The sequence below is a fragment of the Gavia stellata genome, chromosome 8 (genome assembly GCF_030936135.1).
Source record: "Gavia stellata isolate bGavSte3 chromosome 8, bGavSte3.hap2, whole genome shotgun sequence".
In the NCBI taxonomy this organism is placed as follows: Eukaryota; Metazoa; Chordata; class Aves; order Gaviiformes; family Gaviidae; genus Gavia; species Gavia stellata.
Genome location: NC_082601.1, coordinates 43,914,430 through 43,940,078, shown reverse-complemented (window position 1 = coordinate 43,940,078; position 25,649 = coordinate 43,914,430). Strand labels below are relative to the sequence as shown.

The 25,649-nt window shown below is 52.8% G+C and overlaps 1 protein-coding gene across 8 annotated transcripts; it reads left to right on the top strand.

The window, feature by feature from the left end:
- Positions 1-1,452: 1,452 nt before the first annotated feature.
- On the top strand, positions 1,453-23,800 carry PCBP3 (poly(rC) binding protein 3). Of its 8 annotated transcripts, none has more exons than XM_059820152.1 (13): positions 1,453-1,521; positions 1,878-1,901; positions 2,905-2,937; positions 3,665-3,781; positions 4,166-4,297; positions 4,610-4,738; positions 7,506-7,580; positions 10,647-10,688; positions 14,920-14,995; positions 15,766-15,825; positions 18,773-18,825; positions 21,819-21,988; positions 23,764-23,800. In XM_059820152.1, exons 1-13 carry the CDS (start codon positions 1,453-1,455, stop codon positions 23,798-23,800), a joined length of 1,017 nt encoding a protein of 338 aa, XP_059676135.1. The 8 variants fall into 8 exon arrangements, with proteins under 8 accessions (XP_059676135.1, XP_009816283.1, XP_059676134.1 ...); XM_009817981.2 differs by having other exon boundaries at positions 14,917-14,995; XM_059820151.1 differs by having other exon boundaries at positions 7,506-7,649.
- Positions 23,801-25,649: the final 1,849 nt, after the last annotated feature.

The window sequence follows — 25,649 nt, the reverse complement described above, 5'->3', positions numbered from 1 at the left end:
CAAGGGTTTTACTTTTTTTCATTTGTAACATCCAGCAGCCTCTAGATCAGCGTTTGCAAGTAGGTTATAAGCCACCTCATTCCCAGTGAGCCGGTCTCCTGTTAGCTCAGTGGGAGTACCATCTCCCTGCTAACCATGTAGGTTTTATCCATTTTGGGGTTTCATAAGAACCTCTTGGAAGAGGAAGCTTTACATTAAACCCATCTCCCAGCCATGATTTATGCATTGCTGCCTGTTTATTCATCCCAACTGCCTCTTTGCATTAAAGTACTACTTGAGAACTGGTTTACCTCCCATTTTTTGGTCATATAAGTCCCTGTCTGAGCAAAGGAAAATGCCAGATGCTCATGACCAGGATGAAGAATCTCCCATCTGATATCTACTGAGGGATTAAATAACATGGGGGAGAATTGCTGTAAATCTCTTGGTATTGCACGTAGAAGGATGCTGGCACCTCCCTCTGAGACAGGACCGGTCTCCTCATGCAGTAGGCTGCAGAGACATTTCACTTGCCTGGTCCACGTGCAGACATCCTGCTAAGGAGGCGTCAGGAAAGTAAAGGAAGGATTTGTTGTCGTTCTGTGATTTTTTTCCCCTGCCTTCAAAATATCAGTGGCAGTTTTCCCTCTAGAGGGCAGAGGAGGAAAGAGAGAGAATGGGAAGGGAAAGGAACATGACAGCACTGGGAAAACTCGCAGAGGTTTCATTAGATACACGCAAAGCATGAATAGCTGGAAATGGCGTGGTCCTGAGATGCAGTGCCCAGCTAGGGTGCTTCATGGGTCTGGATGAAAACGCAGAAGTGTAGTAATCTGGACACCAGCTCCATCCTTCCTGCTCCGTGCTCCTGTGATCAGATAGATATTTCCTGGTTACTGAAAAACTGGCTTTTGATTTTCTGAGTGCCGTATTCACACTGGAAATGGTGAATGTTGGTTTGCTAGGTAGATGCCCTGGGTCTTTTAAAGTCCCAGTTCAGCTGTCGGTCTTTGGCCAGGCTGCTCCGCTGACTCCTACTCCTGTGTCAATGTGCTCAGCTGGGCACAGCTGCTTTTGGGATCACGCAGGTGTGGGTGAGCAGTCTGGCTGTGCCACCCCAGACACTTGAGTCTTTGCTCCTGCCATGGCTTTTGCGTATAGCCAGTGGCAAAGCCACCGCAGAGCTGTGGGCTGTTCCTGGCCTCGTGCCCAGCATGGTCCCTGTGGCGGGTGGGCAGCCCCATCTGCACCCATGAAGGTGCTCAGCCCGTGAGATCTCCCTGCAGCTCCTCCAGCTGTGGCTTTCCCATGTTCTGCAGCTCTTCAGGGTCCATCCCATGTTGAGGAACCTGCCTGTTTTGAGAGAAAACCTTTCCCTCTCTCTGTCCCCAGGTAATACGGCCGTGGTGCTGTCTCCTTCTGCGCCGGGGCTGCCCTCCCAACTAACACACGTCTCCCATCCCCTGGTAGGAAATGGAGTCAAAGGTCTCCGAAGGCGGCCTGAACGTCACCCTCACCATCCGGCTGCTGATGCATGGCAAGGTAAGGGGCTCCCGGTGAGGGGGTTTCCTTGGGGCTCCCGGCGAGGGGGTTTCCTCGCAGCTCCCTCTCCTGCCTCCGCTCCAGCTGTGCCTGGGTCTGGCCAGCCCCACGCACCGCCTCTGCAGCCCTGGGCTGATGGGAGCAGATGTCCTCCTGCTGATGGGGAGGGTGGCGTGGTGGCACAGTGCTCTGACCCCTCTCATCCATGACCCCCCCACCCTGTCCTGCTAGGGACAGTGTGCACCCGCTCTTTGCTTCATTATGGGGTTGGGCTGGATTGTCTTCATGTCTTCTGGGCTGGATTGTCTTCATGTCTTCTAATGTCTTTCCTTTTGTGTTTGCCTTTTTTTTGGTAGGAAGTCGGAAGCATCATTGGAAAGGTAACGACATCTTTTAAATGTGTATTTAATGCTATTGCCTGCACCATTTGCTGCCTGTGGTGTGCTAGATGCCAGTCACCTCTTCCCTGTAATGTCCCTTAAATGTTCGGTGTGCATGAGCGTGTCACTGGGTTTGTGAGACAGCAATGATGGGAGACCCACAGAGGGATCAAAGAACATTCCCCTAAAAAAAAAAACCACAACCACCAAATTTATCTAGTGCCATTTCCAGCTGCTTCACTGTGGTGGTGAATAGGTGTTTATGATCAAGTTGCCCTGGCACGTCAGTCAAATACATTCATTAAGAGAGATTAAGAAATGTCATGCGAACCCATCTAAATTCTGCAACACTTCCCTCTGAGGACACAGGATGCCGCTTAGCTTGTGCAGAAAAGCTTTATGAGGTGCTCTACACCCTGGTGCATGCCATGGTGGTTTGGAAAGTCCTGGCTATACAGGATTGGGTTTTTGGTGTTTTTAAATGGCAGGTTTGTGGTAGCAAAGATTTGCAGCATGAACAGCTTCTCATATATGCTTGCACCTTATTTTTTCCATCAGCCTATCCAGCCCTGGAAAGATTCACAGTTGTACCTGATTTATATCTGGATATAAAGATATTAGATCTCTCTATAGATACTAGATAACTGCCCTATGAAATCACTCTAAAGTGCCAGCTTTTCTCAACGTGTGATCAGTCTCTGAGCTTTTTCCATGTGGTTTTCCTCCTAATGGGAAACGTAGAAATGGAGGTGGAAGCTGCAGTTGTGTAACTGGTTTATCTGTTGTGTCTTACAGACACAGGGAGCAGGGCTACGATGGCTTACACCCTCAGGTCCTCAGCCTGCCCATCACGTGGGGATGAAGGGCCAGGCATCACAGAGCTGCCCAAATGTTTGTCTGTGTGTTGCCACGTATTAGAGAGATGCATGTTCAGAAGGGTTGTTTTGAAGGTGGAAGTCCTGAGTTTTTAAGTAATAGCCTGTGTTTCTGCTTCCTATTTCAGAAAGGAGAGACCGTGAAAAAGATGCGTGAGGAGGTGAGCAACACTGCTCTGTAGAAGGATTTGTAGGAAGAGAGGAGAGGAGTGGGAAGGGCCGTTGGGCTGTCCTGCCCGGCAGCACGCAGCACAATGGCCAGAGCTGCACATTGCCCTGTGCTATACGTGCAGTGACTCCCAGGGTCAGGACACGCAAGCCGGCTGTGCCCAGAGCTCTTTGGTACTGTTTTCTCACTCTGTACTCAATCAAACTCCTATCACATTTAATGGGAATTTTACAGAGCCAAGAATTTGCTCTTAATCAAACAGTGAAATGAAGTCACTCGTAAGATGCTTGAGTTTGCCCAAGGTCTTTGTGCCTGCAGCTACCAAGGAGTTATCAGATCAGTAAGCAACACTCTTCTTTTTACAAGCAATGACCCCACAAGCTGGTCTTGCCTTGATAGTGTGGGTTTGCACTGCAGTAAAAGACCCAAGACGGATGCTTGGAAACCCTTTCTGAGGGTTGGGGTAAGGCAGCGCCGGAACCACAGGGGGAAGGGGTGGGAGTTTTTAAGGGTAGATGGGATGTTGAGAGGCTGGCAGATGTGAAGATCAGGGATCAAGCGACCTTGCCGGTCTCCTGGGGCAACCTGAGCTTCTGATGTTGGGTGCTGAACCTTCGCAGGCTGGGACAGGATCCAACCCAGAGGAAGGGCTGCACCTTTGGTGCCTCCCTGCTGGTTGCTTGGCTGTGGTTATTCCAGGGCTGCCCTTCTCTTTCCAGAGTGGGGCAAGGATCAACATCTCGGAGGGGAACTGCCCCGAGCGAATCGTGACCATCACAGGCCCCACCGATGCCATCTTCAAGGCTTTCGCCATGATTGCCTACAAATTTGAGGAGGTGAGTGACGTGAGCCCTTTACCTCAGGAGGGCAGAGTAAAATGGTCTACCAAGCTCTGGTGTGCCCACTGCTGGGGCCAGCAGTGCAGATGGGCCTGGGTACCTCCAACCCATGCATGCCTGGTTGGACTTGCTTAACTGGTACATGACCTCAGCACAAAACCTTCCAGACATCTCTAACTAGGTGAGAAGTGAGCTTCAATGAAGTGTCCCAGAGGACTCGCAGTTAATTAACTGCAGGGATGCACAGTGGTGCAGCTGCAGACCAGCCAGGGTCTGGGGGACCTGACCCCTCTTCTCTGGCCGAGTGCATTTAGCTGGGCCTGGATGATGGGTGTCTGGTTGGGTACCAAGGGCTGATGCATTGCATTCTTCCTTCTCAAGGACATAACCAACTCAATGAGCAACAGCACTGCTACCAGCAAACCTCCAGTGACACTGAGACTGGTCGTGCCGGCTAGTCAGTGTGGCTCGCTGATCGGCAAAGGAGGCTCCAAGATCAAGGAAATCAGGGAGGTAAGACAGACCTGGTTTTGTTATTTCATGTAATCGTGGCTCCAAGGGGGAGCCAGAGCTGCCTTGGAAAGGGGGATTCTTATGTTGCAAGCATCATGCATCACGTTGCTTCCCAGGATGGTCCTGCTGACTTAGGAGCAGCATCCCATGGGACCTTGCCGGTGTGCTCCTGCGGGTGCAGGCAGGGCACCGCATCTGAGCTCGCGCGGGGCAGTGCAGCTCTCGGGAGGCGCATGGTGTCGGAGCTGGAGCTGGCTGCAAAGAAAGGCATTCAGCTGTGGGGTTTCTCCTCCTCTCTCTTTCTGTCTCCAGTCAACAGGTGCTCAGGTTCAAGTGGCGGGGGACATGCTGCCCAACTCCACGGAGCGGGCGGTGACAATCTCGGGGACACCCGACGCAATTATCCAGTGTGTCAAACAGATCTGTGTGGTGATGCTGGAGGTACAGTCTGTAACAAAGGGGGTAAAGTACATAGGAAAAAAACCCAGCTGGCACCACAACAGCACTGGGAGCTGTGGAGCGTGTCTCTCATACCCTTCACCACGCGTTGTCGGACCACTCATTTCCTGGTACCTCCATTTGAAACCCACCCAGTGTGTTTTCCCCGCCATCTTTGTATGCTGTTTCTAGATTCCCACACCGGAAACCTGCCTGGTGGTGTGCCCCAAAGGAGATGGTTCGTGTCATAGCACAGGGTGGCTTCAGGAGCGAGGGGTGCCAGAGGAGGCCAGGAGGGCTGGGACAGCCATAGTCTGGTATCCCAGCAGCGCCGAGGGGGCCATGGGAAGGGGACAGGGGCTGCAGCCACTCCACCAAGCACCTGATCTTCTCTGCACGGGGCTTGCAGTGCCCTGTGAGGACTACGGCTGGGGGGAGGAGGCCAAGGCATCCCCTACGCTGGGGGAGCTGGTGCTGGGAGCGCAAACCCGGGCTCCAGCAAGGCACAGTGGGAAAGGTAGTGAGGAAGGCTGGTGGAGAGCAGGGCCCGTAGGGTGCATGGACGTGTGCCCAGGGTGCCATTTTCTGGGAGAAATGCTGATGACCAGAGCTTGAAGATCTCTGCCATGGAGAGATGCTGCTGTACCAATGGCTTATTGCCAGGGATGACCACAGCCACATGCCCACGTCCACACCTGCCACCTCGGATGGGAGAAGCTCCAGGAGGTAACCCCTCAGGACATGGGACGGTGACACCCTCCGCTCCTGGTGCCTTCCAGAGGTGGACGGGCACAGACCCACCTCTGCCTTGCTGCACAGCACACACACCGCTGCCCTTTCACGGCAGGGAGGAGCGTGTTTACCGCTGTAAGAGCTTCAGCCAAGGCTTAATGGAGGTGAAGCAATACCAAACGTAAGCAACTTCAGTTTGGCAGCAACATGGCTAAGGAGGAAGTGCCACGAGTCACGTTACCCACCGCTGCTGGTAGTGATGCTCAGGCGGGTACACTCTGCTGCTAGAGGGTGTGATTTTAGCCACATGGTGACTCCAGGTTATGCTCTGGACTGTGGCAGAGGTGGGCCCCAAGGTGATGCTTGCAGGTGTGTTATAAAGTCTTTGGTGGCTGCTGTTGTCACCAACCAAAGCAATGGTTGCTGCTCCTCTATATGGCTCAGCATACATGGAAAAGAGAAAAACCCATGAATTTTCTCGCAGTCTGAAATCTGGAAAGTCCTCTGACTTTAACAGTTTGCAGAGATGCTCCTTATAACCTTTCAGTTTTAAATTATCTTACAGCAGAAATCCTCCCTCATCCCCTCCAAGATTTGTAACACAATAAAAGAAAAAGCAGGTTTGCGGTTATAGAGGCTGTGCTTTGATCATACAGATTTCTTGCAGACCTGTGCTTAGCAGGAAGATTTGGATATGCCACTTTGCTACAAGTGGACATCTAGAATAATGTATAGAAAAAATGAAGAATTTTCCATGAGATAGCGTAATTTATATTGCCTATCTTTACATAGCAGTAACTGGGTCATTTTGCTTTGGGTAGAACCAGGAGGCTTTTATCTGAAATCTCTCCTGATCCCTAGAAACCTCCAAAATCTTTTCTATGGCCTGTTAGTTACGTTCAAGAGAAAACCGACAGAGATAACTTGGGTGAGAAGATCCTGTGCATCACGTAGTGGGATGCATCACTGCAGCTTGATGTACATCACTACAGCTTCTGCTCGGACCAACCCAGGCACTGGTCAGGCCGCAGCAGGGAGGAGTGAGATGTCCTGGCCAGCTGCAGCGGGGCTGTCCCCGGTCACACTGACGCAGGAGGAGGGCTGGAAGTGCATACAGGTCGGTGCCTCTGCTGCTGGCGTCTGGCTGGCTGCTCACATGGACTGCTACCACTGTGCAGCTCTAGGATAAGATCTCTGGAAATGCGGATGTTGCCATATGAGGGGGGGTTCCAGCCTCTGGCTCCTCCAGGGCTCAGCACCTTGGCCAAAGCGATCGCTGCCACTTGTCCCACCAGGGCATGGGAGCTCTTGACTGCAACGACGGAACCTTACAGCATCCGCTGCATGGCCATCCCTGTCTCAGCTTGGATGGCAGCAGACCAAACCAAGTCCTGAAGGTGACCCTGTTCTTGCGGTGAGGAAGATGAGAGGGGGTCAAAGAACTTGAACATTGTGCTGGGTCCCTCAGACAGGCCGCTCACTCCTTCTGATGCCTGTGCTCACAATGCCATGCTACAGCTCCTGGTGCTTGGCAGGGCTGGTATGACTCCAGGGCGGGCTGTTGACGTGCAAGAGCTCTCAGGCTACAAAAAAAGTCACTGCACGAGGAGGCTCGTGGCATCCAGGCTTGAAAAGCCTGGTCCGTGGGTGTACCTCCCCATCTCGCTGCACCTTGAGAGTCTTCTTGGAGTGTTTTGAGGAGGGTGCTGCATTCCAGCGTCAGGCTCAAGTCTAGACCAGGTGATGCAGTTTGCGGAGAGCAGAGTGAAGGCGAGGGAGGCAGCGGAGGTCCCGGAAGCAACTTAGGGGCCCGTGCCTTGGCAGGGGATCTCCTGTACCCCAGGTTGTCCTTGTTGTCCATTAAACACCAATTTCCCCCGTGTCCTCCGGTCCAGAAACGCGGTTTGCCTGGTGCGGGTGTTGCTGGCAGCGGCCCCGGGGGCCGTGCTCCGTCGGGTGCTTTCTAACGCTCTTTTTGCCGCTGTTTCAGGAAAGCTGTTCTAATGTTCTCTCTCCCTCTCCTTGTCCCTTTTCCTAGTCCCCACCAAAAGGTGCCACCATTCCCTACCGCCCAAAGCCCGCCTCCACCCCTGTCATTTTTGCAGGTGGTCAGGTAAGAGCCGACCCGCTTGCAGCCTCCACTGCCAACCTCAGCCTTTTACTGCAGCACCAGCCGCTGCCCGTTAGTGCACTCAGGTTTCTTGCCTTCTGACTTGCATGGTGTCATCCCATCCGTTGCGTGCCATGGCAGGTGGACTGAAAGCTCTTTGCAGAACCGCTGGCAGTTTGCAAGCTTGGGCAGATGGCTTAGCTCCTGCGATGGCTGCTGGAGGATAAGGAAAGGGCCAGCCTGGGAAAAGAGGGTGTTACCTCTGCCCGGCACTTGTGCACCAAGAAAAGGCTGGAGTTTGCTTCGTTAGACCCAAATTCAGTATTTGCCAACAGTTACCAGCGTGAAGGAGAAAATGAGAAAAGCCTCATTGAACAAGAGGCTGTGACCATGCTCTCACAGTGACTGCAAGTGTTTATTTTCTGGCATCTCTAGTCCAGTTAAAATAACTTTGCGTAGTTGTAATTGATTCGAGATAGGAAGGGCTCATCCCAGCCACTCCAGGACCATGCTGAGCCTCTGTTTGGGGCAGCCTCTGTGAAAGGGTCATCCCCATCACTGGTGCCCGGCTGGTTCGGGATGCTGCTTCCCCCCAAAATGCCATAACCTCTGCTGCAAAACTCGGTCTCAGCTCTGCCCGCAGGAGAGCCTGAGTTGCATTGCCTTTGGTGACATTGCGCAGTGCTCGGTCTGCAGGCTTGCAGTCGTGATGTGGTATTTCTAGCAACCCTTGGGAAGCAATGGCAGATTTTTTCCGTTGCAGGATAACCGTCACACGCACGTGCCATGGGAGCTGGTGCGCAGCATGTCATTTATGAAACAAGAGCAGTCGAGCAGGCGGCTGCTTTTAAAGAGGGGACTTGAACGCTTGCTTTTTCCACCTTATATGCTCACCTCACCGGGTCATCGAGGACCTGCCTGTAGATGCCACCATGTTGTGGTGCACTGGTATCTAGCGGGAGAGGTACTTTGCCAGGAGCTCCAGCAGCCGGGTAGAGCCAGCACCATGAAGCTACAGCTAATGCCATCCAGAGCAGCACCACACAAGTTATTTAATTTCTCCCCAACCATAATAAATAGCAGAAGGGCAAACTAAGGCTGGGAGCAAAGCCCAAAGCACAGGCTATTTCAGGCAGCATGCTGAATTAGCATCTCAGTCATTGCCAGCATCGGGAGGAGTGTGCCGTTTGGTCTGAGCAGCCATCCTGGAAAAGAGCTTTGAGTCCAGCTGCTTGGTGAACTTATCTTCTCAAAAGGGAGAGTAAAATGGAGGTAGCATTTCTCCTGCTGGCGAAGGGTTGGTGTCTTGCACAGAAGTGACATCGTGGGAAGAAGTGACCGTCTCTGAAATGAGACCTCTTCCCGGCTGCCCCTGAGGGAGCACTGGCGAGCACCTTGGCTCTGCCTGAGGGGTGGCACGGGTGGGGTGGGCAGAGGACAGCAGGTGACAGTCAGTGGTGCTGCGAGATGCTTTGGGGTGGGTTGAACCTGCAGGAGCTCAGCAGGCTGAGGGACGCGGTGGCCAATGGCAACTGCCAAAGGAATTGGCCCTGTGATCCATGTGCAATGTCATCCTCTGCAGAAAGCCAGGGGTCACACAGGCAGGCGCTGTCGGAGTTGGGTTGCATCTGTCCAAGACACCTTCCTGCCTTTAATTAACTTTTTCTAACCAATTGTTCGAATCAAAAAACAATGACCAAATTAAACCACCAGGAGAGAGTGAACTTTTTAGAGCAGCCTCTGCCATGTCCCCACGGGCACACCAGTCCCCATCGTGCTAGGATGTCAGCAGGCACTGGGACTGCTGTTTCTGTGCACGGGGCTTTGCCTCCTTCCTCCTCCAGAATTTTTGGGTTTTTCCTCACACAAAGCGCTTTGCTATTTGCAAACGATGCGGCAAATTTGCAGGAGGTTCAGAAGGTTTTTTTCCTTTTTCCTGACTATCTTTACTCTCCCTTTTTAAAGTGTTATCCATCTCTTTTGCCATTTCTTTCAGAATCATCTGAATAATGTGTCAACCAGTGAGATACATTTTGCTAGCTGGTTAAGTCCAAAATATTGGGCTCTCTAGTGTCTGGCTTTTTACCCACAGCGGTGCTTATTTTCAGGTTATTTACAAAAGAGAGAGGATTGCTACAAACGATGGGAAAAACACTAAACAATTTGCCTAGCAGATATTTGCATGGATTTGTCAATTATTGCTGGTGAAAGGCATTGCAGTGCAGGCAGCCTGTCCCTGAGCCCTCTCCACGCTTGGTGAGACGTCAGCACCAGCTGGCTTTCTGCACGGCAATGCCTTTCCCCCCAGCAGAGCACTGGAATATACTGGGTAGATGTAAAGCGTGTTGAGAGTTGTGCACTTGAAAATACAGAGAGACTCACTGCACTGGCTTGCTTTCTAGGATCACGTTTAGGTGTGAAGGGCAGCGGTGATGTTACCGTGCATCCACTACACAGATAATCCTGGTTTGATGAATATCTTTTGCACAGCAAAGACCAGTCTTCCTGCTCCATGCAATTCTGGCACCTTTAAAGAGCTGTTTCCTTCCTTTTGGAAAAGCCAAACTGAGCCCAAGCCCTTCAAGTTAGGTAGCTCAGCGTACAACAGCTTCGATCGGAGGGGTACCTCTCCCTCCCGCCCCAAGGACTTGCTGCCTCAGCAAATCTAATGCGGCACAGGGGAGCTCTTCCCCTGGGCTAGCGAGGGGGGCGCGCGGGGCAACTGCTCGCTGCACAGAAAGTGCTTCCCTCATCGCCTCCAGCCTCAAAATTAAGCTGGTTAAGCCAAAAATCAAGATCCTGCACCCCGCTTTCACCGGCAGCAGCGCGAGGGGAGAGGCGTGCCAGAGTCACGACGCTCATCTCCCCATGCTTGGTTATTTGGGGGTAGCACGGGGTCCCGGGCAGAGCAGGGTGGGGGCTGAGATCCTCTTTAGCCCCTGCATTCACAGCATTTACCCCACATCAGGCAGAAAGGAGCAAAGCAGGGGGATGGCAGTCCCTGCGGAAGCACGGGGCTTTGCCGCCGTCTCCTGCCAGCCCTAATAACATCTGTTTTTTCTTTTGCAGGCCTATACAATTCAGGGACAATACGCTATTCCACACCCGGATGTGAGTTTTACCCTAATTTTTCTTACACCCTTTTATGTTACCTGCATGCTACTGTTAATTCACATAATATTAATATTAGACAATAATATTAATAGCATATTTTCAAAGTAACTGGCTGTGTGTAGTATCTGTAATACCTTGAATAGCCTTTTAACCTGTTAGCACTAAACTTTATTAATTCTGAGGACTTGGCCTGATGCTAAATTGTTTGCATTGTTCAATGCTATCCCTTTGTTTTGAAACAAACCATACTCTATGCATTTTGTGCCTTAAAATGATCAAAATACGTGAAGGAAAGGAAAAAGAAAAAGACTTTCCCCTTTATTTTCCCCCTTATCCTTAAACTTTCGGTAAGCCAAGGGCTTATTTAGGTGCTGAGTGCCTTGGGGGCGGGGGAGAAGCCAGAATTCCAGTGGTGCGTGGCTTCTCGTGTGAAGCCTGGGCAGGGGGACGTGCCTTTTTGGGGGTCCTCCTCTGGGTGACTCGGAAGCAGGCACTGAGGCTGGGCGAAATGCCAGCTGCATCCCCGGAGGGATGGAAAGGAGGGACGGCCATCGCACTGCTGGGTCTCACCTTGCCAAGGGCTCCGCACCTCCCCACGGGAGCTGGACCCCAGACCCAAGCCATCACCCTGGGTTTGACGCCTGGCTCGCTGGGTTTGGCTCTCTGTCGCCTGGGGGGGGGCATTGCAGGCACGGTTCCCTCTTCGTCTCGCGCTACTTGGTGCGGAGACAGGCGCCACGCGGGCTTGCAGCGCAGATGTGTTTTGCTGATGCTCAGATCCCCCTGCTCGTGCCAGGCTCCCGTGCCTGGGGTGGGTCAGGGAGCCACAGCACATTTGGGGGGGGACATGTAGGGAATGACTGCTGGCATGTCTGCGCGTAGAAGTAATGACAGAAATAGAAAATGAGTCTATTTTAAAAGATTTCTCTATTAAAAGCAGCAGCGAAGCACTGCAATGCCAGCAGCTCCTTGCCGGCAGCGGACAGCTGCTGGGCTTCTGGAGTCGTCACGGCTGACACGTGCTGGGGAGCCATTGGAAAAAGCTGGGATTTTCTAAGTGTGTTTCAGTGGGGATAAAACACTCGGTGAGTCCCATTGCAGAGGCCCCTTCTCGCTGGCACGCCTGTGAGTCAGGGGTCCGCAGTGGGGGCTAAGCACAACATGCCGCTCTGGGGATGCAGCTTAATTGTAAGCAGCATGGTCTGGGAGGAAAGTCCTCTCCAGCCATCCCACACACGGGAAGAGTTTGACATGGCTCAGTATTCCTCTTTCTGATGGGTGTGTTGGGCATTGAATCATGGGATTACTTTTTGCGTGACTGAGAACGGGGCCAGGCTCTTTGATACCACGAATGCACGCTCCCCGTGGGAACGATTAGGAGTTGTAGGCTGGATTTTGATCTTAGGAGCAGTGATTTCACCCAATTTAGTGGAGGCCAGGCTTTGGTTTTCCATGTGACACCAGTATGCATGTACTTTGAACAGCCTGTTGTGATGGTTGCTCAGAAATATTCATAATTGTGTGCGCTTCACTTTTGCTCCCTAAGAGGAATATAAATAAATACACCTGCGTATTTAGAGAGCATAGATCAATATATTCTTTGTCCCAGCTTTCCTTTGCAAGCGGTGGCGACAGCTTAAGAGTGTTTTCCTTGTTATACTCCTCCGTTTGACAGGAATAAAATACATTTAATACATTTGCTGGCTGCACTCTGCTCTACTCCCAGCAGATTTGCTGAGACCTGGAAAAAGTTGTTTGTGCAGGGGCCACACGCTCCATCCTTACTCTTGTAGCTGTCTTGCAAGGACTGGTCATTCTAAACACTGTTCGGTTCAGAAAACAGTCTTGAACGTGAACTTAGGGCATGGCCCTGGCTCTTGCACGTGTCTGTGTTTAGTGGATGCCTTTTGCAGACCCGTGGCTGCAGAGTGGTCAGAATTTTGCATGCCAAAGCTAAAATGCGAGCTCCTGCCTTGATTTTCTCTCCTGGGAAAAAAACCCAAGTCAGCGGGAGTTTTGGCTCACGAAGGGCTTCAGCATTGCTCGGGTACTTGTAAGCCATTTGGGATGTGATGTGTAGCTACCTGACTTCACAGAATTTGCAGTGGGAGATGAAAGGACAGCCGTGGCAGCTGGGAGTCAGGGGCGTTTGGGAGTGAAATAAATGTTGAGCGCAGGAAAGCTTCCCAACCAGGGCATCGCTCCTGGGTACGCACCAGACTGGCAGCCGGTGAGATGTAACCAGGAGTTGCTGTGGGTGCCTAGTGATGCTCAGCGCAGCTGTACGTTGGTCCCAGCATGGCTGTCCTGCCCTGTCCTGTCCCTCCCAGCAGCGCTGGTGGGGGAATTCCCCTCTGGTCTGCGGGGGAAACCGGTGTTTGAAGAAATGGTCTCAGGTTTTTGCTTTCAGCTTTTTCCAGGAAACGGGAGAGGAGGTGTTTCACGCAGTGCCTAGGCGCAGCCATACTCTCCTCGTGCGGGCTTTTTTCGTTGCTGTTATTAAGGGTGTTTGCTAAATACCACTATCCAAACTATGTCTTAAAAATATGGTAGAACAGTATTAGAAAGGATTTTGATGTTTCCCCCATCGGGCAAAGCAGGACCCCTGCCCCAGGGCATGGTTGGAGCCCGAGGGGCTCTGCCTCCCCGATGCTCCTTGGCAGTGCCGGCAAAGAGGCAGGAGGTTTCATCTGGAGTTTGGCCAGTGGGACCGGTTGTAACGAGGAGTTCTGCAAACAGGGCACACCTGGGATTAATTTGGTAGAAAACAGGAAAGTTCTTAAATTACAAAGCAGCGGATGCTGATGTCCCTGCTACCTGCAGGAGCAGTGCTGTGCCCGGTCCTATCCGGAGCTGACAGTATTTCAGCAGGAACCTGCTGTAGGGCGTCTTTGGCTTATTTTCCATGCTGCACAGGGAGAGATGTGCATGCACCTCTTCTTGTGGGGCAGCGAGACCTCTCCCATGAGCCGGCGGAGGCTGGAAGTCCTCACGCCTCTGTCAGGCAGGGCTCCCTCGGGTACCTCTCCGGGGACTTGCAGGTGTTTCCCCTCCCTGCTGCCTCCCTCCAGTCTCTCCCCCGGTGTGCTCAGTCCCCGGGTCTGCTCTCTCCAGCACTTGCCCCTCATTGCTGCTGGCCAGACCTCCCCGCGCTCCCTCCCCAGCCATGCTGCAGGAGCAGGGAGGGTTTTGAGTATTTTTTCCCCCCAAATGTGGAAATCATAACTCCTGCCTCTCCCTCACCGGGGAGGGGATGGGTGCAATGAGCGGTTTGTGTTTGGGGGATGATGTGAACCTGGCAACCTGTGAAGTCGCCGAGTTGGAGGTGATAAAGACCCTCCCTCCTGCTCACTGGTAGACTTCAGTCCAGTTTGTTTTGTTTTCTTTTGTTTTATTGTTTTTTTTTTTTTTTAATTTGGAGCAGTAAAACAGAGCACAAAATGTATTCCAAACGAACTCCTCTCTATGCAACCGCTTCCTGACAGGGCATGAAAACCTACCCGGCACAACAAGGGATAGAAGGATCTGAAATACCTACTGGTCATGGCTGAAGCCCATATTTCCCCTTTCTGCTAAGGGGCTTGCGCTCATAATAAGCTGATGTTATGAGCCGCAGTTTGTCTGTCTCGCAGAGGTGTTTCCCATCGGAGGTGCAGCAAGAGAGCATTTGTTGCGGGGACAAGTGGTCACGATGCAGCTCCAGCAGCATAAAGAGAGTCTTCTGGCTGCTGGCACGTGATGGCCACCAGCCTGGCAGTGCCTTTGAGATGGCTCCTCTGCTCTAAAGCTACCCTGAAGCGAGCAGCAGCCTCTGGTCGCAGGTTGTGAAGCCCAGGAGGGGAAGACAGTGGCTGGAAGTGCTGTAAGCAGCAGTCCTGCCACTGCTGCAGCAGCCGGCCGTGCTCCGAGGCGGCAGCTCGCTCGCAGCAAAGGAGCAGAATCGTTTGATGAGGGGTGGAAACTAAGACTGGGCTTCTTGCTGGTATCGTACTTCAGACCCTGACCAAGCACTTCTGCAAAAGATTTGGGCTTTATTGCATTTTACCCAGGCCAAGTCCTTCTGCTAATGTTTTTGCCATGTCTCACCATGGCTTCCTGGTTTGGTTTTTTTTTTGTTTTGTTTTCCTTTTTTCTTCCGTTATAATTTTGTTCTTGATTTTCGGTGTGACTTGTTGTACTCTATGACAATAACCTTCTTAGCTCTAATGTCCCTCCTACCCCTCAGCAGTTGACCAAGCTCCACCAGTTGGCTATGCAGCAAACCCCCTTTACTCCCCTTGGACAGACCACCCCCGCTTTCCCTGGTACGTACCCACACACCCTTTCTAGATATCCTTCTCTTCTTACCTGTAGAGTTTCTCTCTCTAAACTCATGCTATTTAATGGAAACAGGCAGGACAAGTTAAACTGAAGTTGCAGTGTCCACAGGGAAAGGTTAACAGGGAGACAGGACAGATGATTGGGGGTTACGGTCCTCATGGGCGAGCTCTCAGCCATTAACGGTGGACGCCTGGACTGTTCCTGCGGAGCCATGCTTACCTTGCTCCCAGCTTTGCTGGCTTTCCCAGCAGAAGCAATGAGCGCCAGTCTCCCATCCTTCCCTGCCCAGAGGAGGTAGCATCCCCTGCCGTGCACTGATCCGGACCCTAGTGGGACATCCTCGCTTTCCCGGGGGGAACGGCTTGGTGCTGGCCGGGGGATGCTGCCCCGGTGTCTGCAGGGAGCGGTGCTGAGCCGGGCAGGACGGGACCCCCGCGCCGCGGAGAGCGATGGGAAGGAGCTGCAGCTGTAGGGAGCCGCGTTGACAGGAGGAGAGCCAGCCCTGGCGTGGCTCAGCAGCCTCGTCCCCCAGGCTGACGTTGCTGTTAACGCATTTCACGGTGACCTGGGAAGCAGATAGGGCGCAGGGGATGGAGATACTTAAAGTACCTTTGTTTACGTGGTGGCCAAAGTGCCAGTTGGAAATGCCTTTTCTGACAGTATGTTCATCATATTTTGAGCTTCCTAGATGAAGTGACATTGCTTATCTCCTTGAAGGCAAAAGCATTAAACCTGTTTCTTCTTTGCTCTTCAGGAGAAAAGCTGCCCTTACATTCCTCCGAAGAAGCTCAAAATCTGATGGGCCAATCATCAGGTAAAACACAAAGCTACAGGGAAATACATAGGCTTCTGTTGAAATATATTTCTTAAATAGGACTGTGCCATTGTTGTGCTCCTAGATAAATTGTGGTATTTGTGGAGAAGATGGCAGGTTTTCTTGGTTGGCAGGGAGAGACTGGGCAGCACTGTGCCTGCCGTTCTCCTTTGTGCAGCATGTCAAAAGAAAAGTGCCTGGAGTTTATTGCCTAGGTTTTTGATGTTTGCGTGTAACTGCCATCTGTGTAACAGTAAGACATCAGAGTCATCACCCTTATTTTTTCATTTAATTATACATAAACTTTGCTCAGAAACAGTAGAAAAATGCCTGTGGGAACAGAAGCAAGACACAGTTTTAGCCATCTCTAAGCTATTCCGGGTGAGCTGCATTTTTAGTGGACCAGGACCCTGAGGAGCCAAAGCATGGCTGTAATCTTGGAGAAATTTTGATGTCAAATGTCCCGCACATTCATCCATATGTGCCGAACATGCTTATCTTTTATAACCTACCATTGCTTAGGGGAGTTATCCTGAGACCTGGAGGCTCATAGGCGATGTGAGTCAGACCTCCCCTGGATGTACCTGGGGCACACGCATGCTCTGCGGCCAGCCGAGGTGCATCACATGCATGCCTCGAAAGAGTCTGGGGCCATCGCCTAGCTATGAAAGCAAATGTAGCCCAAGTAAATAGACCCCACAAGACTATAGCAAAAATAGATTTCATGATACCAACCTCCACAGCCTTGTTTTCTGCATGCCCTGCTTTGCCCTTTGCAATCGCCCATGGCACTAATCCTGCCCTGACCCCCCCACATTACAGCCATGGGGACTGCATGTGCGTATCAGAGAGGGAAGATCTGGTATGCTAAACCAAACAATCTCCAGGTAATGGAGAAGGACGTGGCCATTCCTCAATGGCCGTCATGATGCAGGGGGTGATGCAGTACCATGGCACCGCATGCCCCCAAGGACTTTCAGCAGCACCCGTGGCATCTGAGCGTTGGGCGGGGGGGCCTATCTATGAATCTGAGGAGCCACACCTGCATTTTCAAAGACTCGTGGATGCCTCAGCATTGCTCTGAGCCCATCCCCAGTGCTGTGCTCCCTTCGGAAGATATTTTCTGCCATACCCAGGAGGCTACTGAGCTGCGCCTTGTAATGTATGGCCGAGAGGTGGGGACATCTGCACCCTGGGGGACATATCTTTGTGTTAGGTGCAGTCCATCTTGCCCTATACTGCTAGGAGGCTTGGTGTGAAAGGTGGTCCAGGGCTAGTGAAATGTGTCTTCCAGTGCAGTGTGCTATAAAGTCAGCATTAAGCATTGCCCACTGTGTAAAACCTGGGCAGGAGCTGTTTTGTGCAGGCTTTGGCATTAGTACACCCAGCAGGGATGAAGGAGGGTGTAGGGCTGCTGAACGGAGGATTTGCATCCCCATTCCCTGCCTTTCTGTGTGCTCCCGAGTGAAAAACGTGGTAGGGAGACCTCCTGCAAGCGGGTGCCTGGGCGGTGTACCCAGGCGTTGCGTCTCTGTAAGGCAGGTGCATGTGGGAAAGCGCAGGAATCATGCAAGAGCTAATCAAGGATACCTGATATTCTCCTTTCTAGGGGTGATGCTCAAATGGGATTGCAACCAAAGGCTTCATTTTAGTATTTTAGAAATCTTGCTTTGACAGTGCCGGTAACCAGACAGACATCAGTTCAGACCTGCTGGGTTTTAAAACCCGTGCGGCTGTTGGTTGGCAAAACTGGACGGGAGCTCCTCTTGCATGGTGCAGAGGGCCTCAATGGAATTGCAGACCAGCAAAAAAACTTGGCCACTGCTTGGAGGAGTTGCTCAGCGTGGTTAAGGCAGTGGCATAGTGCCATGCAGCGTGAGGAAGGTGACTAGGAATTCAGTGCTGCTGCTGTCTTGTCTCATAGCAGCCCAGCACTTCCAGTCTCCTTGTGCTTCTTTTCTCTGCACCCCTTTACTCCACACAAGTGTCTTGGGCTCTTGCACACACTGCTTTTAAAAGCCTTCCTCAGTAGTTTGTATCATACGGATAAGGGTTTTTTTGAGGTTACTGCAAATTCCTGTGAGCCACTAGACAGCTTCTCTCTTGCAGATCTGCAGTATGACATCCCTGCTTCAGCATTGAGGTGATTTAATATGGAAACCTGTGGGAGAGGCAGGCTTCAACCTGGCCTAGGAGTGTTACGGCATGCTGTCCTCTTGCCTCTGGAGCCGCACACACAGGGTAGCCTGCTGGCTGCGTACCGTTTGCCATGCTTTCCCTTGGCAGTGAGAGGGACTATTGGTCCCAGGTCCAGCTAGAATGCATGTCTTAGCAGTCTGGCTTAAATTTAGCGTGCAAGTCTGTGGGGCTTTAACTTGCAATGTGCTTTGCAGGCTGCCCTGTGCTAGCACCACCAGATCCCCCAGGGAGACCGGTTTTGGGGCACCAAGCTGTTGTTGTAACCAAGTGGCTCTGTGCTGCCGTGTCCAGAGAGGGCTGGAGGGTGTGTGGACAACCCTCCCACTGGCAGGCTGTCTGCCTCTAGGGTTGGGTTTCCCAGCCAGCAGGCTCTCTGCTGCCTTGCGGAGGAGGGAAGGTGCTTTTCCCACCTCCGTCAGACCCTCCCCAGCGATGCTGCAACCTTGCGCTGCAACATGCCCTCCTCTGAAGCCATTCCCAGTGGGAGGATGGAGGGCGGGAAGCAAGGCACTCATGGGGCAGCACCTGCAAGGCCAGCTCGAGGGATGCAGGGGAAGGTGGGACCCAGCTCCAGAAGAGTCAGGTAGCAACTGTCTTCCTCCTCCTTGTACCAGAGTGTGTGATCCCCTTCCCCTCCCGGCCCTGGAGCAGGACGCAGCCTTTGCAGTGTTGACTGTTGCGGGAAAGCAGCAGAGCTCCACCGCGCTGCCTCTGCAAGCTGTAACCATTTTTCCTTGCATATGCCCAGGTTTGGATGCCAGTCCCCCGGCCAGTACTCATGAACTCACCATTCCCAATGATGTAAGTAAATCCAAGTGCTTCCTTGGCGCTCGCGCGTGTATGTGTATGCACACATTTATATATGTGTGTGTGTATGTGTGTGTATATATATATATAAGCTGCAGGCGTATGAGTTTGTTAAATATGTTTAGAGATGCCCCTTCACCATGTCACTCATGCCATGTGCAGTCTGTTGGAGATCAGCCTGCAGCATAAAGCACCCATTGCACTTTGCCCCGTCGGTAGCTTTCCTAGGTACAATCCTCCTTAACGCTCCTTTTCCTTTTCCAAGTGAACTCAGCGCTCATGAAACATGCATAGTTGACAGCACTGGGAAGGGGAGAGAGCTCCCCAGCCAGCCTTGATTAAACTATAACTGCTTAATCTAGCACTGGCAGATCTGAGATGATGTTTCAGCTCCAGCATAGATACTAGGGGGAGGCGGGTTGAAGAGGAGGTAAGTAAATAGTGTTTGTGATGCCACAACATGCCACACAAGTGTCTGAAGGACGGTGCGTCTCATCTTAGTGCTAGTGGCAGGCAGCTTTTGGGTCTTACAGATGGAGGCATTGTGGTAAAGGGGATGTTGGACTGGGATATTCGCTGGGAGGAGGCTGGAGTCACGTTGGACACCGAGTGGTGCGAGGAGGGTGCTTGGGGATGCTCAGGTGGGAGGAGGTGAGATGGAGAGCCCAACACAGCCAGCGCCTGGATCCAAGGGTCTCAGTTGCTTCTGGACTGGCCTAACAGTTTCCATGGGTTGATAACCAGTGGGTGGTTAACTCAGGATCAGGGCAACCGGGGGGATGACTTCCAGTCTCTGTCCCCATCTCCATCACCTACAAGCACCTTCAGCCCATCCTCATCAGGAGTTTCTGGATCGGGTCTGGCAGCTGTTGCCACTTCTTCCTGCTTGTTCATCAACGCACAGCAGCGCAAGGGAAGGGCAGCGAGCCTGGCTGCAGCGGCCGGGCACCTCCACTCCTCCGGGACACTTGCGAGGCTTCCTTCCTCCTCCACCTGAGAGATGCAGCAGTGAAACAGCTTCTGAGCATCTGCCACCTGAAACCCTCGGAAATGCTTCACCCCGGGGCCAACCGCCGCGGGAGGGCTCTGCAGAGGAGCCCATGGGAGATGGCAGCAGGGCTGATCCCAGGTCTGCTTCTGTCCATCCAGTGAGGACCCCCCTCCGGCAGGCTGTGGGGAGCTCTGCAAGTGCTCCCAAGGTTGAAACAGCCACGTCTGTCAAGCGTGGGAGACTGTGGCCCTGGCAGCAATGAAAGCATCTTCAGAAATATCAAGTGACCCCTTGCAAAGGGGCCTTTCCTCCCCTTTAATGTGCCGAGAGACCTGCCACGGGACTGGGGAGCACTCAGAGCGTTCGCTCACTAAAAGCCTGGCTCTCATCAGACCTGCACAGTGTTAAATGTCATCGCCTGCACCTTTCTGCCTGCTGAAAAATGCCTCCGTAGCTTACTTGTTTTGAAGGCTCCTAAATTCCCATTGCCACCTTCGCAGGAAGCAGAGGATAGGTTTGGGTTTCTTAAAGCAGAGGGTCTACAGGTGTGTTTTAGTGGTGTCCATCTGCTTGTGGTTGCGCTGCAGAGAAAGGAAAGTTGCAGGAAAGCTGATGATGAAATTCATATTGTCACTCCTCTGACTGTCAGGAGAAACTTGAACACTGTGCAGAGATGCTTGGATGTTGCTGGCCATCTCTCCAAATAGGTTTGGCTCCTCGGGTCTCTCCAGCAGGTTCCAGCTGTAAGGGATTTTCATTTGCTGAAGCATCTCTGAGTTATTTCTGTGCCGTGAAGACCAGGATGGGCAGCTCTTGGGCTGAACATCACACTGCAGCCCCTGAGATAGTTGGTAGCCTTCCAGCACTGCAGTGGGGTGTATATTCAGGTCCATATAGGACAAACCACTAAGGTAGCCCCATGGACTGACAACAGGACCAGTGAACATTTGGAGGAGTAGTTGTCTGCACTTCTACAGTGATGGAAGTCCAGCAGCTGCCAAGATGAATGTCCCACATATAAAATTCACAGGTACAACCTTGGAAAGGAGCTCAAATGCTGATGGCCAAGAAAGGCATACAGAAACACCTCATGCCTGTGTTGGTAAAGCTGGACATCTCAGTACTTGTTACCAAGGTGTGGAAGTGCTTGAGGGAACCATAGTTTGATGCACAAATGAGCAAGAGCAAAGATGAAGACCACAGAGGAAATTCAAGGGGTGGGCAACTGAGGAAATTCAAGCCTCCAGCTGGTTCTAATTTTTTCACAAGAGTGTGAAAGACATGTTTTTAGGCAGGATTCTCCTCTTCTGCTGGTGCCACAGCCATGTAGTGCTCTCCTGTCAACAGTGTGAATGCCAGCGAGTCCTAGCATTGAACCGGAAGATCTGAAAGGGATAACAGAGGCAGCGAGGGTGTCCCAGCAGGGTAGAAGAAGTGTGGGATGGAGTGAGCAACATGAAGCTATCAATAGTGTGTGGCTGCACTGGCTGATGAGGGGGAACTTGGGGTTGGGCTGTCCCCCGGGGAAGGTGGCGGGCGTCCTGTATAACCGTCTTCAGATTTGCTATGATTAGCAAGGGGGTAAGTGCAGAGCGCAGTCTGAAACATGACTTATTCCCATCCTTAGACCCTTGAAAAACATGGACCAATTATTAGACCATGAAAATTATTATTACTGAAATGAGCCCAGTATAATGCCTCGCCCTTCCTGAAGCCCTCTGAGATGCCAGACATTGTGTGCAGATAATTGAAATTTGCTCCCTGAGGAGCAGAGCAGGGCAGGCTGCTGCAGATGTCCTGGGAGGACCATGCTTGTGTGCCGGTGGGATTCACTCACGGGCTGTCCCTCTCCTGTTTTCATGAGCATTCAGGTCACTCTCGCCTCAGGGCGGAGGGAGGAGGGCTTCTGGCCGACACCGTGCAGTTGCACTCATGTCCCGCCCATGGCTGCCGGAGCTGCCACTTCTCAGACGTTCCCTCCATGCTTCTTTTCTAGCTAATAGGCTGCATAATCGGACGCCAAGGGACCAAAATCAATGAAATTCGGCAGATGTCAGGAGCGCAGATCAAAATCGCCAATGCCACGGAAGGGTCATCGGAGCGCCAAATTACCATCACAGGAACCCCTGCAAACATCAGCCTCGCGCAGTACCTCATCAACGCCAGGTGAGACCCCCCTCGCCGAACTCCGCCGCCTCCCACCACGGCCGAACCCGTCCTGCCGGCACGGTGGGAGCAGCACTCATTCCTGGCACCGCGGGCCAGGAGGGGCTTCCTGAGGCCGGCTGGGATGGATGGTGGCTTGTCGAGACCTCTGAGTGGGGACCAGTCGTCACCAGCGGGACCTCTCACCCCACTGGTGCTTTGGCTGGGGACCGGGAGCTGCTTCGCTGCTGGTGGAGCGAACGCGGGTTGCGCCGGTCACCTGCCCACCCGCCACCCTCGCTTGAGGATTTTGCTCATGGGTGGGCAAAATCACTGCCGTCTTTCCCTGCTGACAAGGCAGGGGAAGGGGAGGGGGACGGAGGTGAGCTGGTGGTGGGGAGAGATCACTTGGGACCTGATCGCTGGGATCCCATCATCGCTTACTGCCGCCTCAGAGCCTCTTCTGCGTGCTTCCAGGCCTCCCAAAGGCTTTCCTCCGTCCAATTAAATTAATCAGTCCAATAAACACAAAACATGGGAATGGCCTGATTGCTTCCTTTTCATGCTAAAAAACTTGGTGCAGCAGGACTTTGCAGGGGCTGAGTGCACCTGATGCTGCCTCCAGCCAGGGGGCAATGCTGCCTGTGCCGTGGGGGACTGGGGGTCTGGCAAGGGACTGCGAGGGGAACGTAGAGGGGAGGCGTAGCTGGAGAGGGGTTGGGGACCAGCTCCATGCTGGCGGTGAGCCATGTCTGGGGTGCTCACGCAGACCTGTTTGCCTGCGTCTACAGAGTCGTGGATGGGGAGCTTAAGGGGAGACAGGGCTTCGCACCCACCTGGCACAGCCATGCAAGCTGAGGCCATCCACGCATCCATGCCCTCTGCCTTGGGCAGAGTTGGTGCTGTGCCAACCCGCCGCCAGCCCAGGATGTGCGCGGCTGTGGGAGACTGCTGGCAGGGTCCCGAGGACGGGGGGCTGTTGGCGGCGACTCTGACATTCGTTGGGGAGTGGGCTGGGAGCACCGGTGAGGTCTGTATGTGCTTTCTCCTCCTTGCACCCAACCCACCTCAGCCCCGACCTGCAACAGACCTCCACCATCCTGTCCTGCCCCACTGTCCTGCTGCCCACACCCATGGCACCTCTCCAGCCGCTCAGGAGAGGGACGGGGCCGGCCCCGCACCCGCCGGCATGGCCAAGCAGCTTTCCCCGCAGCTCCTTGCAAATCCTCCCCACCTCTTGAGACAAGAGAAAGAAAAGAAAAACAAGTGGCTCTTCGTTACTGGGAAGGGCTGGCTGAGCTGCAGCCTGTGCTGTGGCAGAGGCAGAGGTGACCTGGCGGAGGGCAGGATGGGGCATAGATTGGCCTGTCCCGTAGTTTCAAAAACCAGAGCAAAACAAAGAAGCCAGGGGAGCTGGCACAGCTGTCTGTCCTCCGTGGGAGGGATGCTGGTAGAAGTGAAGCTGTGCGCCGGGATGTCTCCTGCCAGCACCCCTGGAGGGTTGCACCTCTGTCACGGTGCAGTGCCAGGGACGGGCATTACATGGCAACAGTAATGAGAGGGGAAGGCAGCCGGCCATTGAGCTGGCTCTATGCTCCAGCCTGCCATGCCCTCCATGGAGACCCCCAACCTCCATGCACTCAAGCCACCCAGTGATGCTCTGCCCCCATCTGAGTGGGGCGTAGGCCAGAGGAGGAGCGCTGCCCCACAGGGTCTTCATTTTCTTTTCTGCTCCGGATATTAAGCGCTTGTTTTTGTCTCCCCCCCACCCCTCTCTCTGCCCCTGTCTATTCTAGGCTGACGTCTGAGGTCACTGGAATGGGCGCACTCTAATTTCCACCCACCATCCTCCACTCCGCACCACCCGACCCTCTCCAGCCACCGGCACTCCACCCAGCCTGTACTGCCTGTACATTTACCGTCTTCCCTTTGCCTCCACAGATACTCTTTTCTTTACTAACGAATATATATATATAAATACACATGCATATGCACACACTGGAACGTTTCTTTATGAGATCCTTACTGTGCTCCTGAGGCTGCTCCTGAACTCTTTGGTTATGGTCCTTGTTTTCAGCGTACGGTGTTATTACTTCATCTGCTTTTCGGGGGGCGGGGAGGGGGGGTTTGGTTTTTTTCCGCTGGCAAGACTTCAAAAGATGACGGGGTCTCTAGTGTCAGTCTAGCATAGCTACTTACACATTTGAGTTGACGTTGGCGGTGCTTGCTGTAGCCTATGGACGTGTGACGCCACTCAGAGCTGTGCGTGCTTCAGAGTACTGACTTTTCTCACCCTTCTTCCTTTGATGCTCCCTCTTCGTTTGCTTTGCTTGTCCTGGCTCACCTTTGTGACCTCGCATCCCTGCCCTCAGGGTAAGGCGTAGTTTTCACCCCATGTTATTTGGGAAGCAGAACGTGCGGGAGCCAAGCCAACGTGCACGCACGGGTTCATCTGCAGACTTCTCTCTTTGCAACATGGCAGGGTCCAGACAAGCCATTTTTCATACTAAACGAAGGGAATCACACACACATACACACAAACGGTCCTCTTTTTTAACTAACAAGCAACTGGAAGTGGGAAGAATTCAGCTGTGTGGGATTCACACCTCCAGGGGCCTTTGAAAGCACTCTTTTGACAATCCCCATGAGCAAAACCTTTGGATGATAGCTCAGGAAGCTCTGCGAGCCGGCTGTGTTTGTCGTTGTTTGTGTTCAATAAATGTCTGTGCAGCTCTGCTACTGATGGGCTCCGACTGTTCTTCTCCTGGGTTGCCCCACCATCTCCAGCCCCATCCTTCCCTCTGCATCTTTCTGCACCTTTTTAGCTGCTTGGAGGGAAGGTGGGGGTTGTATATAAAACATTATCATCATCATTGTCACCATCATCATATTTTTTTTTTATTTAGAGAAGATCCCCATGAGCGATGCACTTCCTGAGTGATTCTAGGCTTTCTTTTTTTAAAAGGGAGGGTACTTGGCTTGCATAATGCTTTGGTTTTCCCTAAGATTAATTTACAAGCTATGGTACGACAGCAAACATATCTCCCTGCCCCCTTGTCTGGACGGATCTGCCATGTCTGTGTCCTACACCCTTCCCCAAGACCCTCTCTGCCCAACCCTGCCTTCTGCTTCCAGGCTTTACTTCTGTCCCCTACTTCTTAAACAGGGAAACAAATATATTTTCCATCTGTTTATCTCCTACTGTACAAAACGTATGGTACACATTTTTCCCATATTGTAAATGAGGGGATCACGATACACCATATCCCCAGGCAGCTAAAGCAGCCGCACGATACATTTTTGCACCATACCACATGGGAAATATATTGTTTTTCCAGGTGAGCCACGAGACTTCATGGCCTTTCCCTCTCTTCCTCCCGTAGTGCCGGCAGGCACCGCTGGCAGCTCCGCTCCCTTCTCCTGCTGGGATGCTGGACCGCTTCTCCTCCTGCTTCCAGTGCTGGCTTCTCAGCACTCACACGGGGCTGCAGTGGGGACTCCAGGTGATGCCACCGCATCAGTGGAGCCAAGGATGAGCAGGGGGTTATGGGCTCCAGTCCCAGCACAGGGCCTAGTGCAGCTGCTCAGCAGCTGGCAGGGATGAAAGCACGGCTCAGAGAGAGTGAAGGCGGTGAGTTTGCTTGAGGAAGAGAGCACGCGCCTGCTCCCTCCGTGTGTCAGG